The sequence below is a fragment of the Lonchura striata genome, chromosome 21, assembly GCF_050655825.1.
Source record: "Lonchura striata isolate lonStrDom1 chromosome 21, ASM5065582v1, whole genome shotgun sequence".
NCBI lineage: Eukaryota > Metazoa > Chordata > Aves > Passeriformes > Estrildidae > Lonchura > Lonchura striata.
In genome coordinates, this window is record NC_140723.1 from 5982699 (window position 1) to 5997414 (window position 14716).

The window sequence follows — 14716 nt, forward strand, 5'->3', positions numbered from 1 at the left end:
TCAGTGTCAAATTAGTTGGTTGTAGACATTACATTGATAAGACAAGTAGCAAAATAAGTCAGGAAAATTCAAGGAAGTGTAAGACATTTTACTGGTTTTTTTGAAGAAAACAAGAACAATTATTGTAAAATAATACAGTTTATATTTTGATTTTTATTTCCAAAGTTTGTATTGATATGATAGTTCAAGGCACATGAAAGAAACAGAAAAGAAAACACAGATAAGCTGACAAATTTAGCAATGGATGACGATATTGATTATCATGATTTTTACACCAAACACTGAAGTGTCATAACATTTAGGAAACCTGATGCACTGCAGTCACATGACATGCAAAGCCTTTGCTCTGAGCTCTGTACATTCAGGTTGTGCTGCTCTAAATATGCCCCAGAAAAGCTGCAGACTCCAAAGCTGCATCACACCTCAGTGACACATTCTGACCTGGTGTTGCACGTGTTGCCAAACAAATCAAATGTACGCTTAGAAAATGGGACAGGCATTAAAAAAAGCTGTGGTGTACACTAATTCAAAAGCTTCTACACGTCAGCTCTAAAGTGACCCATCAAAACTGGGTATTTTCCAAGCACCCCTTAATTCAGGATGTGTATTTCAATTCCTGCATGTCTCTGCAACAAGAGAAGACAGGAAATTCCTGATGCCATAGTCAGACGAGAAAGCTTTCAGTTGGTAGATCAGTTCCAGCCAGACCTACCATATTTTGCCACAAAATAACATAAATATCAAGAGCAGAAAAAATGTATCAGCAGTGGAAAGATTTTAGCTTCCTATATCCAGTATTTTCCTACTTTGTAAATAACTGGTTCTCACTGAAGCTAATTCGTCCTTTTTGATACATTGTGTGGTAGATAAACAGGCCAGGAGCACTTAACCAGCTAAAACCACCTTTTTTTGTTGCTGTTTTATAAGAATACATATAATGGAATGTGAAATCATCTTTGGTAGCATTTAAAACCCAAGCATATAATACCTGCAAATCACAATTCAGATGTACATCCCTTACTCCAGTTTTTTGGGGGTTTTTTTTGTTTGTTTGTTTGTTTTTGTTTTTTTTTTTTTTTTGTGGGGGGGTTGGGTTTGTTTTTTTTTTTTGGTTTTTTTTGTTTTTTTTTTTAACTGCAAAATCGTTTTATTCTAGTAAAATTCTGGTTAGTAAAAAATCCTATTAAATGTTCCATGCTCTGTGCAAGGAGGGGTGTGAGGGTGGTCCTTAAAGTTGTGTGGTATCCCCACAGATCTGAAATTCTTTGACTATATTTTCCATGGATCATCTTCTCACACAAATACCGGAATAGTCTTTAGTTTGTATGAAATAAGAAGCACTTGTGTTTTTCAGCATGGAATGGCATGGATGCTTGTTTCAACAGTATTTAAGGCCTGAAAAACAAAAAGCAGAGATTTTATTGTTCATCATTACCCAAATGTAAGATACATTATCCTTTTTTTTCTCCTTCTCTTCATCTTTTCTATCACCTCTTTATTTCTCTTCCTAGTTCCTATTTGTCTTTCTCCTGGTGCACAGTATCTGTTCAATTTCCTGAGGTTTTCTTACTCCTTCAGAGTCTGTAAAACTCTTTAGATTTGTGTGTCACTAAAAATAAGGTAGAGATCTCTCCCTAATGTTCACATGCTATCCACTACTTCTGGAACTTACTCCTCTCATACTTCCTAGTGAATGACTCTGTTCCCCAGAGTAATCCCAGCCCCAAGCATCTGAAATTATAACACAGGTGTGTTATAATGTGCACACATTCTAACACATGTGCACACTGTCTGGGAAGATCTTCTGGAGCACATGAGAGCATGCAGACACCATATCACATTGGCAGCTCTTGCTGAGCCTGTCTAAGGCACTGTATAACAGGAAAATATGTTGTTTTTGTCGAAATAGAAACTTCCCAGGTGATTTCTGTGACCCTGCTCAGAGGAAGATGCTTGAAGGAAAAGCCTGATGAGCAATTTACTTACGAGTACCTGCCTGACATCTTCCTTACAACTGCAATTATTATTCCTGCAAGGATTCCAACTGCAACAATGATTCCAATAATTATTCCAAGCAGTGCAATTGTTCCCAGACCACCTGAAAGAAGAAAATTGGAATGTTAGTGTGTATCTCATGGAGACCATTGATAAGAGGCTACTGATAGACCTAGTGCTGTTCTGCTGCTCCTTGGGGAAATTTCTTACTGTCTTGTGAATTCTAAAGTAGGTTTGGATGTTCAGCAGGCTGCAAGCATGCCTTTGGGCTGATGGGCACCATATGGATGTGGATATGGAGACAGGGATCAGGTGAAGCAGGGAAAGCAGCTCAGGGAGCAGGTTGTGCCTCCCCTGGAACTTTTATTGGATGGCATGGGCACAGGAAGGGGAATTGCCTGGCAGCTACTCTTCTCCCTTGTTTTTATAAGCAAATCTTTTTAATACCTTCATCAGTTGTCTCTGGTTCCCCACTCCGTTCCCCACCTGTAAATCCAGAAAGACAATAATTACTCCCTCAGCTTTGTACAGAGTGTTGCCTTCCAATTTGAAAGGCTATATCCAAGGAAAACTTTTCTTGACTTTGTCACAATGGCTTGAGCTTGTTCTTTTGATAGAAAGTGAGTAAATGAAGTTTGAGAGAGTATTTGAGATTTCCAGATATTGTTTAGTGGATGGCAGTATAACTTTGATATGTAAAAATAGAAATTAAAGGGATTTTTACCATCAACACTTTCTGTGTTAACTTCATAGGCAGTAGCATTTTCACTTTCTTCATCCACGATGAAGGTACTTTCTGTCGTCTTCATTTCTCCAAACTGCAAGAGATTTGTTACATGGTGTAATCTTGTGGGAAATGACAAGAATTGAGGGGGAAAGAGGGAGAAAAAATCCCTTAGTACATCCAGTCTACATGTGTAAAGTAACATTTAAATTTCTTGGTTTGTCAGGTGTGAATGCTTTTTTAGCTGTCACCTCTCATGTTTGACATGCATACAGTGACCAAACAAACCAAGATAAGCTGATTTGTCTTCCCAGCTAGAGGATTTCCACATCAGATCTCTTGGTAGGACTGCAAAAGGTGTAGAAGTGTAGAAAGCTGCAGAATTTTGCAGACCTGCCTTTTTTTCAGTGGGTTTTTGTAAAGTAGTTTTGAGTTTAGTTTCACTGAAACTGTTTGAGAGATCCTGAATTGGAAGAGGTGGGAAGTGTCAGTGAATAAGAAGGTAGCATAAAGGATCTTTTATTTAGCATTATATACTCACTATTGTTGGAAATTCTTCATATTCTGTGTCATTTCTGTCTCTGAAATCAATTGTTGCACTTTCTTCTCCTTCTAGAACTGAGCTTGCTGAATAAAATTTTAGAAAATTAGTCAGGATTTTACTTGGTAGTAACATGTTCTGGCTCTTCTGACACATAAACTTTTTAAAACATGACCTCTGTGGGATGTTCTGTCTCCCTGCCCTTGCCCACATGGAAATGGGAAATTATTTATTTGGAATAAGCTTGAATTCTGTTATACTCTTGTCCAAAGCAGTAGGACAAAAAGCTGAAGTACCCATCACTTAACTGTGGTACAACCTTGAAACATACTGGTTATTAATATTTTGTCCAAGAAATATTTTCTTTTTTATTAAGAAAATTTTCTCCCAAGTGGAAGATTCCAGATTTCAAGCTAAACATTAGCTTATGTATTGGGATAGATTCCTTCAAGCATCTTCCATTTTCTAAAATAGTAAAAGATTTCTCCCATTTTTCTGTTCAGCCCCAGCTGCAATCTTTCTTCATCAATACTTATGGGCACAGCTATAGTTTTGAAATATTCCTACACAAATCAGTCCTGAGGCTTTCCTAGAGCTGCAACCTTAGTTGCCATAACTTGAATTTTTAGATAACAATGTAAGACTTGGTTTTGGGTTTTTTTGGGTTTTTTTTTTTTTTTTTTGTTTGTTTGTTTGTTTTGGGGTTTTTTTTTGGTTGGTGGGGGTTTTGTTTCTTTGTTTGTTTGCTTTAATTCTAGACCCCTAGTTCATCTGTACTCTTTGATAAAATGGATATTTAGATTTTGGTCCACACAATGCTGTTAATTTATAAATACAGCCAGAATTCATCAGTAGGGAAATGAGCTGGAATAAGGTAGAACAGGAAATATAGAACAGTGTGGAGATAACTGCAGTACCAAGAATGTGCTGAATTCCTAACTATCATTTAATCCAATTTCATGCTGATTCATAAACCTGTGATGGGCAGAGTGTGATGTTAATGTGGTGTGAGAGCTCCTGGGAGTTTGTAATTCCTGGTGATTACAAAGCCAGGTGAGGCTGCTTGTCCTGCTGCTGCCTGGGGCATAAAGGTCCTGCTAATTCCAGATACCAGTGCTGAAACTAAAGAAAATATCTAATAGTACATGTCCTGAGCAAGCACTTGAGGCAAAAAAAAACACTGAAAACTTTTCCTGGAGTCAAATTTTGCATCTTACTTCTATTTATCAAACCAACTAGATCAGAAGAAGGACAACTCTTGACAGCTCTCTTAAAAAATTAAAATTACTGTATCATTTGAATATCTTAGGTATGAGAAATAGTCACAACCTCTTTGTTTTATTGAATTGTAACACTGTTTCTACTAATGACACTATTTATTTAGTGATCTAAAAGCATTCTCATCTCCTCTGCATATGAAGTTGGACAATTTCTGAATTGTTAGATTGATTCCAAATGCTTTTTATGGAAAACTTTACTACTCCTAAATGCATTCTACTTGTTTTATAAATGATATGGAGGCAAGTAAACAGATTTTATTCTGTAACTGAAATTAGAAAGGATGGGGATTTTTCTTGATAGCAGCCAAAAAATTAATATAAAATGTAGAATCTCTTCAGATTAGCTGTGCAGATATCACTCAGAAATAGTTTTTCTTTAATTGTCAGTTCCATTTAAATTTTGTTCATTTTTACCTGTCCCTTTTAATATAAACATGTTATTTCAAATAAAAAAGTCAATATTTAATTTTAAAATTGGTAAAAAAAATAATGTACTGGCAGCTTAGAGAAAATTTTTCAAGCAGAAGATGAATGATTTGCCATTGAGAAAAATAACTCCTGGCTTTGCTTGAAACTCTCATTTGAATTCTACTGGAAACTTGCAAATATTATTCCTTTACTTCAAAAACTGTTTTCTGAACCAAACTAGAAAATTTTTATCCATCTCAACCAATATAAGACTGAGAGATTTGTCCCATTACTAAGACACCAAACACTGAACTAAACTTAGATTTCTAATTCCATGATTACTGAACTAAAGAGAATTTTATATTTCTGTGTCCTTATAAACCTGAATACAGATACAGTTTCTATTTAGAAGCCAAATGGTGTGTGCAGGTAGTTCTTTAGGCTGTCGTAGATGAAGAAACTTTATTCATGTTATGCCAACATGAGGCCAAATATAGTGGCTAATAAAGCCAGTCAGTCTTCCAGAAATCACTTTATAATCCATGGAAAAACTAAAACAGGGGAAAATCAGAGTTCCAAATTAGATGCTAAAAATAATGGTTTGGTCATTTTTGATTGAAATACCCCAGGTATTGTTGAAGTAGCATAAAAGGGGCTGATCTTTTGTGGTATATTTAGACACTCTCTAAGTATCAGTGCCTGCAGCACTATTTTATAATCATATTTTTTGCTTCTTAAACAATATCTTTAAAATACAATACTGTGATGTACAATCACAGCTACATAAAGTGTGAACAAAGAAATAGCAATAGAACTCAGTAGCACAAATGTGTATGGATCAGTTCACCTTGCAATCCCAGTCAGAACTGAAGAAACATCCTTTATTCACTAGTTGAAAATAAGCAAAGATGGAGAAAACCAATTACTAGAGGAAAATCCCCAGTAGAAGGTGAAATAAATTTTGTGTGTTAACAACAAGCAGCTTATTGGGAGAAGCTGCTTATACTCCTGGCATGGCAGTAACTTTCAGCCCTGAAAATAGCCTGATGGTGAAGGCAGGAAAGGAAAGCATGTCACACAGCAAAGGTGTAGAAAATTAATGAATGTCACAAAGAAACATAAAATAATTTTTCTCTGTGTGATGCCTGTTGCAGATTCTTGGCCATGGGTGGCATGTAGAAAACCTATTTCAGTGCCTTTGCCCTGTCAGAACTGTGATTGACAAAAGGAGGTGACCCAGATTAATCTTGCCTAATTTTAGGTTCTTAATAAAGGCACCTAAATAAAGTGTCTACTTGCCCTTATCTTCTTTTATAGTCTCTAGGGGAAAATAAATACCTCTAAAGATAATTCAGCTCACTTGAGATTTGGGTCATCCTTAGTAGTGCTGCCTTTCCTTAATTGCAAAGGGAAATTGGAATGTGGCTTCCCTATGAACTGCCCAAGGCTCTGACTGATCTGATCTGGTTTCTGTCAATCTGAAGTTCTTGTCCCAGCCTTGTTCAAGCTGAGATTCTCTGTCTGATGCAGAAAAATCCCTGCACTCTATTTCCAGGTTCATTTTAGACTGGCAGTGGAGGGGGCTGGCTGGTGGTTAGTGGTTATTTCTGTGGGTAATACCAAACTATTACCCACAGAAAGAGTGGGAAGCAATTCATTCTCAGTGTTCTGCATTTGTAGGAAGCAACACTGGCTGCTAGACAGCTCTATGTCAGAGAAAGTCATAATGAAGTTAAATACTGAAATGGAATTGGGAGACACTACTGGACTTTAAGCTTCTTCCACTGTACCCAGTACAAGGCTCAGCACCAGTGACATCAAAGGGGATGTAAATGGGATTGAAGGGATGTGTGCTTGTGTCATTTCTTGGTTTCATCTGATGTGGGCCAAATGTAGCAAGAGTCAGGGTTGAATGGTGCTTCTGCATGTGTTCTTAATATTATCTTAGAGGAGGTTGTAAATAAAAACATTGCCTCACAGTGCTGGCACTGTCTCCAAGGAGCCTCCTCTGTTTGCAGCTATATGTTGCTGCAGATGTGAATTAATCATTGCATCCCTTTCTGCCAAAATTCCAGCTGGGAGCCCTTTCAGTTCAAAGTCCCAGCTGCTCTCAGGGTGCAGCTTCTCACACCAGGACAAAATTTGATGTCTTTAAAAGCTTAATACTACTTTGAAAACCTCCTATGCTTAAGCATCCCATGACCCACTTAGGGGAAGCTGAGCTCACTACTTCCACGCACAGAGTGACAATTTACTAGAGAAACCTCTCAGAGCTGCTTTCAAAGCACAGTGGTTGTGTTGGAAAGGAGAGGGAGTTGTAAAACTGTTGTTCATTAGCATTTCTTTCAGGTATCTCCAAAACCAACAAAGATACTTCTGAAGATGAAAAATGTTGTAGGATCTTGCTTCTTTCCTTGCATAAACCTAAATAAACCCAAACACTAGTGGGTAAAGGCAGTTGTAGGCCTATATTTTAGCTTAGTCCTTGAAATAGTAAGCCATCAAAATAGAATGTTTCCATTTCTGGTAAGAGACCAGGAGAAAAAAATGGCAAACCTTAAAGGATTCCCTCTAGCAGGAAATGTAATAATCCTTTGCTCAGTGCCCTCTGCTTCTGCACACAAAAAACAAACAAAAAAAAACCCAACAAAACAAAACAAAACAAAACCAACCAAAACCAAACCAAACCAAAAATCCAAAACAAAAAAAAAAAAACAGCTTCAGTTATTTATAAATAACAGCTAAAGATATTAGCTAGCAGACAGTTTAGCAGGATGGGACACTTGGGACATATCACTTTTCTGTTGGAGATGTAGCAGAGCAAACATCTGCAGCTGACTGATGGTTTTCAGTATCTGCTTCCGGAATTTCAACAGACCAAGTGGTGTTGTTTGAAAGACTGTGTATGGATGTGTGTGTTGGCCATCCTGTTTTGACTGCATTTTATTCAGCATTTATGTCCTGATACAGGAATTCCCTTTCTGCAGAAGTATCCTTCACTTAAATACCTTAATTTGATTGTGAGCAAACGGAGTCTTAATCAGTATCTCATTATTGGAATTGGTTCTGTTGTAGTTCAATGAAAACTTCTATTCATGGTGGTAAAGGTTTAACAAAAATGCAGGATTTGCAAGGGATCTGCCTTTTAAATACAGCAGCTCTGTAATTTTCAAAAGCAGTTTTGTCTGTGATTTGGCTTCATCCTCAATTTAAGTATATTCCAGACTCATGTCCAAAACCTATAACATTAGCTTAATTTTGTATGAGAATAGTTTTCCATTATTTTTATACTTTTGGATTTTTTTTTTTTTTAAGTACACAGGTGTCTCTTTGGTTGTGAAATCATTCAACACTGCCAAATCCAAGCCACAAAATTTTTGTACTTTGAAAATGCAAGGGTTTGAAGAATATAATATAATAAATTCTGGGATTTGAATTTTGCATCTTGAATTTTTGGAAAGTTACAATTTTCAAACTTCAGAAAAGTAGGGAAGTTTGTTAATGAGAACTGAAATTCTCATTTGTGCCTGGGGCTCCTGCAAAGTCTATCTGCTGTATCTGGAGAGCTCTGTGTCCTTGGCCTGTTTGGGGCCACAACATTGGCATTTTCTTTCTCTGTTCATTCTTTCTGGAAGCTGCAGTAATCTGTCATGTCATTAAAAATCCCCTGGTGTGTGTTTAAGTGCCTAGACTGTGGTTCAAGAGAAAGTATGTACTGTGTAACTCCTGAAGTGCTTTCTGCAGTTACAAAGACTGACAGCTTTGCTATATATAACAAAGCAAGGTGGGTGACAGAATAGCAGAAACTTTGGAAAGTATCTGCCAGTTGGGAAAATGGTCATGAAGTACAAGGAAAGATTTAGCTCAGCCTTATTTAGAATATGACTGACTTTGGTCAGGTATTCCATGTAGCTTGTGATGACAATGCTTTGCTGAACTGTCAGAAACATTTCCTTTGGTCACCACACCCTGCTACAGATGGGTTTTATTGCCGGGGCTGGCTTAGCCAAAGGAACAAAGCCAGAGTTTAAATCGACAGTGCCAAAGTGGCAAAGAACCACTCGGCTGCTCCTCAAGTAATTCACATGTCTTCTGAATGTTACAAATACAGAAAAGCAAACCAAAATGTAATTTAACGGGGCAGATACAGAAGAGCAACTGCTCTTCAAGTGCTTGGTGTGTGCAATGACCCCCAGCCAGAGCCACAAAACAAAGCCAGGAGAGGAAAAGCTGCAAACTTCCTAAGCTTTGTCTTATATACAGTGAAATCAGCCACAGAACTGTGGGCACTAGGAAGGAAATTACAAACTCCATTACAGGATATTCCTTTAAAATATTCCTTGCAGTGAGTAGTCCAAATTTATGCTTTTAATAATGTTGCTGTGTCAACATCTGCTTTCTTGTCTACTAAGTACTAACCTCACACTTGTTATCCCATGAAAACAGGATAAAATTACTTTCTTATCAAGATTTGCTGCCCCGTGACCCCGCTCCCCTGTTTGCAGTTTTATAAGAGTTTAATTGTTTCCTCTACACAGTGAGGGATGGAACAACAAGGTAGGATTTGTGATCAAGGTGTAAATGTCTCTTGTATCTTACTGTAAAGTGGCAGACTCACAGAACTTTCAGTCTTTTGCTGTGTGGCTGACTAGGAAGAAGAGTTGCAACCAAGACAAAGAAAAAATACAAAACTTGGTGTAAGGCATCAGCAAACCGAGCAGATGTGCAGCACGAAGCAGACATCTGCTTACAAATACTGGGAGATGTAAATGCAAATGAAAGGAATTAAAAAATGACCTCTAATGCAGTAATAAACTAATCTTTTCCCTAAATGACTTCCTTCTGTGGACTCTGAAGCTACAGCCATGTGCCCTTTCACAGCTGCCTTGCTGTAGATTACTAATCTTTTGTATCTGCAAGCAGAATGTTCCTCAACTCCTTTGTTTGAAATACTCATGCCAGACACTGAACTGGAAACTCTTAGGTGTTAATTCTGTTCACACAGTGATTTTTGACTACCTACTTTCTATTGCCATGCAGCAGGCAAGTTCCCTGCAAATGTGTTTAGTCTGAGTTTTATACTCCACTAACAATAGGCTAATGTTTGGATGGGTTTCATAGTCATAAAAACATTTTAATATGGGTTTGGATTTAAGTGTGTCCCTGTTACAGATTTAGTAGCATCTCAAGCTCTCCTGACAGAGTACATGCTTGCATGAAAATGGTGCTGCTGGAACAGCTGAATTGTGCCCTCACCGAGGATTATTCTGATGCAGTCTGTGCTGGATGTTGCAGTGTTTGTAATCAACAAGTACAAGGATGGAAAAAACATGAGGAAGTCATAAAGCAACATGAGAATGTGCTCAGCATCAGCTTCTAGGTCCTTTGAGAGTTTTTGGCCAAGCTTCTGAGATGGAGAGTTGGAAATCAATAGTGCATTTGTCTCTTATTTTTCCTCATTTGTTTCTCTTTAGCACATCCCAGCATACCTATACTCCCAATCCCACATCTTTTTCTGAAACTCTGTGTAACAAATTGTGCACTGCAGAGCTCTGAGCTTTGCTGTGGGATTAATCCCCATGGAGGGGATGGTCTGCACACACACAAATCAGAGGGGCCCTTTGAGAGCATCTGGGAGGCTGCGAGTGGCAGGATCTGGCAGCATTTGGGTTCATCCTGTAGTCCCTGACCACATCCAGACAAAAAGCAAACAAACCAACAAAATAAACGTGCCACTGAGCCAGTCCCTGTGCCCGAGCTGGGCCACCAGCAGCAGCGGGAATTTCTATGGTCCTTGTGTGGCTCACCTCAAGTGACACATGGAGAAACACCACATGGTCCTGCTGGAGCCTCACAGCCTGAAAACCTTCCTGCACTGCCTCATTATCTGCCTAAACCCTCTCCAGGTTCTTTGCTGCTTTGGGGGTTTTTGCTCTTTTTAAATTTTTTTTTTTTTGCAGATGATTTACACGTCCTTGATCTGAGGTAAATGCACAGATTCAGTAGAAACTACTGAATTGCAGGAGCTGGGAATCTGGCCTCTCCGCTTCCAGTTTTAGTGTGCAGCCTGAGTCAATGAAAGGTCCACTTGTAAGCCCTTAAATATGACTCTTTTCTTTGTTTGTGAAGCTACAGATTCAAAAACTAACTGTTGGAATACAGATGTGCAAACCTCTCTGCTTGCCCAGCTGAGGAGAAATCTAATTATATTTGTTCTCTGCTGTCTTCCACAAATATACTGAAAAATTCAGATACACTAACTTGCATACCTACTAACTGAGATTCAGCAAGATGATTTTCTCCATTCTGTGATATCATTTTGGGTATTGGACATGTAGAGTTAGATTTATATGGTGAAGAGGCACATATGGGACTTGTGTAAGAGTACTCATCATTCTTCATGCAGGATGAAAGGTTGTGCAGTGCTTATTTAGAAGAAAGCTGGGTCCCTTTTGAGTCAAATGTGACTGTTCCATTTGCTTTTACATTTTGTTTACCACCAGCAGTTACAGAGTTTGATTTTCAAAAGGCTTTAGAGTTGCCTGATTTTATTGTTTAGTTTTGCCACTGAAATACTGACAGAGTTTGGGTAAATCAGTACTCTTTTCTTGTGGTTGTTTCAATTCTCTTTGTTATGATTTTGAAAAGCAGAAAACTTTTTAGTCTTTCATAGCTGATTGTAAACTTCAATGTCCTTTCTTATGATATAAACACTTTTTATCTGAATTATCCTGGCCATATTCTTACTTTCGGTCCAAACCAAATGTAACATGACCTAGTATAAACCTGTCTTGCATAAGGAAATACAATCTAATATTTGCCTCTAGGTAAGATCAGGCACATGGACAATTGATACAGACCAAGTGACATGTGGTATCTTGTTAAACAGTCATGTTAAATTTTGTTCATGTTATGTGACAGCCAACAGAGTAAACTCCTTCCCTGCAATGATACAGCACCATGGGAAAGGTTTGGAATCAGGAAATGTGTTGCCTCTGCAAGGCACTGGTTTGGATGCCTCTTGAGGCCAACTTCCATCTCAGATCCTTTGATCTGATTCTGTGTGAAGATTTGCCTGAGTTTTGACATGCTGAACAAGATCAGCAGGGCCAAAATGTAGCTGCTAATATGATCATTAATATTATTAATAATTGTAATAATAGCAATGATAATAATTATTATTTTGGAAATTGGAAAGATGCTTCCTGCTGGAAACAAAGCTGCTTTTCTCCATTTGGTCTCAGTCCATAACCTGGAGTGCCCAACCATAAGAAAAGAGTAGCTGCAGGTTTATTTATGGCCTTTTCTAGGTTAAGGTGTGTCAGATAGAGACGTTTTTCCTCTAAAACCCCCAAGCCACACTGTGTTCCCCAGAGGTTCATGTAGCTGGATAAAGCCACTCCACCAAGCACTGTACAAGTCAAGCCTTTCCCATCTCCCTCTCAGCCAGCAGAGATTGATAAAAGTGGCATTGTCATTTCAGGTCTGTTCTAACTTGTAATTGCTGATGATTATCAGTAAACAGCAGTGATAGACACAAAATACTTATGACTTATTTTATCTGGAGTTTATTTTCCTGGTGTACCCTTTGGAAGCTATCCTAAACAACTGGCTCCATGTGAAGAAAAAGTCACAAACCCTAAACAGACACAGAAAACCTTACATGCTGTAAATTGCATTCTTGATCCAGCTCTGGAGTTCAGTGCAAACTGTGCAGTTAATAAAGTAGACGGTAATATTCTTATATTCTTATTCTTAAAGCAGAAAATATATTTTTTTATGACTAGTAGAGTTTCAGCCTGAGCATTGCTGGACTCTTCTCAGAGTTGAGAGAAAATATGCTTAAAAACTTCTCAAAAGCCTGAGGATGAAAGACCTTTTAACATGTAATTCTGGTATCTTAGATTGCTTAAGGTAATTCTATAAAGTAGTGGTGGTTTTGCCTCATTTCTATTGGCTTTAAACTTCGGTACACTTAATATAAATGCTTTTTAAGAACAAGTTGGCTGTGTAAACCTAGAAAACAACTTTTGCGACTTGCCTAATATCTGTTGCTTTTAGTTTTTCTGTGAAATTTTGAAGCACAACTCCAAATTTCAGCCTCACATCCTGACATACAGAACACCATTAGAAGCTTCAAGTCAACACACGCAGTGTGTGTGTGAATGCAGCTCCATTCTTTCCAGCAGGATGACACCAATTGTCAGCAGGTCATTTTTTCAGTTTGGGTCCCCAAATCTAAGCCTGATGAGCAGATCTGTGCTTTTGAAGAGCAGTGGGCTGAGTTTGCAGTTACTGTGTTCAGAGCACTGGTATGAAACTAAGCTGCTGCTTGGAGCATGTTCCATGGCCATGGAACATGTAAACCATGTAAACCATGCTGCCTCTTGGCCAATTCATTCACATGAGTCAAATACTACTCGGAAAGACTGAGTTTCAAAATGACATTTCTGGAATCAAGTACTGGTCAGGGTAATTCTGATTTACTGTTAACAAATCAGACTCCAATCCTATAGCTGTAGAAAGACTTAAATGTCTATTTGACCTAAAAGTCTATATTGTATCTTTCTTATAAAATTCAAAATACATAACTTCGGATATTAATATTTTTGGTACATAGCACTTTTCATATCTGTCTTTGGCACTAATTCCCCCTGGTTTATTTTCCCTCATTGTATATAAATATTTCTTATGACTAAATTAGACTCAACAAAGCCCTGCAGAAAGCTCAAATTCTAAGAGTCTGAAATGCCTCTAAGCACAGAAGTTAAACTCCTGAATGAACAGATTTACAAGTTACTTTCACGGAGTCATACCCCTAATTTAATTTTTAAACTAAATCATTGCTTGCAGAGCCCTCTGTGTGTGTTCCAGTGAGACTGGAGCTGTTTCCAAGGGCTGTGCAGGGAATACCTCCCCTGCCTGCCCCTACCCCTCTCCCTCCCATACAGACACACAGAAAATTCTTTCCTAATGCAGTCAAACTCAGCCCATCGAAAACTTTTACTGCTTCTTTCCAGATCACAGCTGTAGTAGATGCTCTGTTGCAGCTTACGAATTTCAAAGAAAGTTTTACAAACAGGTCAGAGTAACTATGTAACCCATGAGAGAGCGCAGAAACTGTTAAATTACAGGAAATGACTGGGAATAACTGTAACCAAACTTTCCCCTTACCTTCTTGAGCAAGTGCTACAAAAGGCAGGCTCCCGAGGACGAAGATGAAGAATGGAACTTTTATAAACATATTTGATCTGCTCAGGGAGTCGCTTTCCAATCCTGAAAACAGATGGATTCAAATTTAGATTATTTTCTGTAGAAGTAGTGGAGAATTGCGATGATAAAAAGAAATCACTGCAAAAAAATACTTTGGTATTCCAAATATTCCTCTAGGTACTGTAATGTAAAGAGAGGAGGTTTTCTCAGATGATAACTGAGCAGTTAAAGAAAACTGAGTGGAGTCAGAATTATTTTCTTTAGCCAAGGGATGGGAGCAGCCTAAGGTGGTCCTCAATGAGCAGCCAGGCCCGCCCTCCCCACGCTGTTTGGTCAGGACCAAAGTTATGATCTCAGCTCAGATTTAAAGTTACAGGACCTGTTGTGGCTTTCAGAAGACTTTTATTTAGCAAAGGGGGAAAAGGAATTTAGGCAAAATGAGGTGTTCATTCCCTCCCTTCTGCAAACTGTCTTTAAAAAAAATCCTTTTTTTTTTTTTTTTTTTTAACTAAGGACACTTTTCTTGTTATTTCCAGCAGTGAACTGATGTTTTTC

At 38.2% G+C, this 14716-nt stretch overlaps 1 protein-coding gene across 4 annotated transcripts; it reads right to left on the reverse strand.

Moving 5' to 3' along the window:
• Nucleotides 1–133: 133 nt before the first annotated feature.
• PDPN (podoplanin) lies at nucleotides 134–14430 on the reverse strand. 4 transcript variants are annotated; one of them, XM_021542027.4, is made up of 7 exons: nucleotides 14314–14430; nucleotides 14123–14224; nucleotides 3261–3346; nucleotides 2720–2813; nucleotides 2443–2481; nucleotides 1993–2098; nucleotides 134–1395 (listed from the first exon to the last, which is right to left on the reverse strand). In XM_021542027.4, the coding sequence occupies exons 2-7, from the start codon at nucleotides 14190–14192 to the stop codon at nucleotides 1389–1391; spliced, it is 402 nt and encodes a 133-aa protein (XP_021397702.2). In that variant the 5' UTR covers nucleotides 14193–14224; nucleotides 14314–14430; the 3' UTR covers nucleotides 134–1388. The 4 variants fall into 4 exon arrangements, with proteins under 4 accessions (XP_021397702.2, XP_085415057.1, XP_085415058.1 ...); XM_085558931.1 differs by having other exon boundaries at nucleotides 1987–2098; XM_085558932.1 differs by having other exon boundaries at nucleotides 14123–14430.
• Nucleotides 14431–14716: the final 286 nt, after the last annotated feature.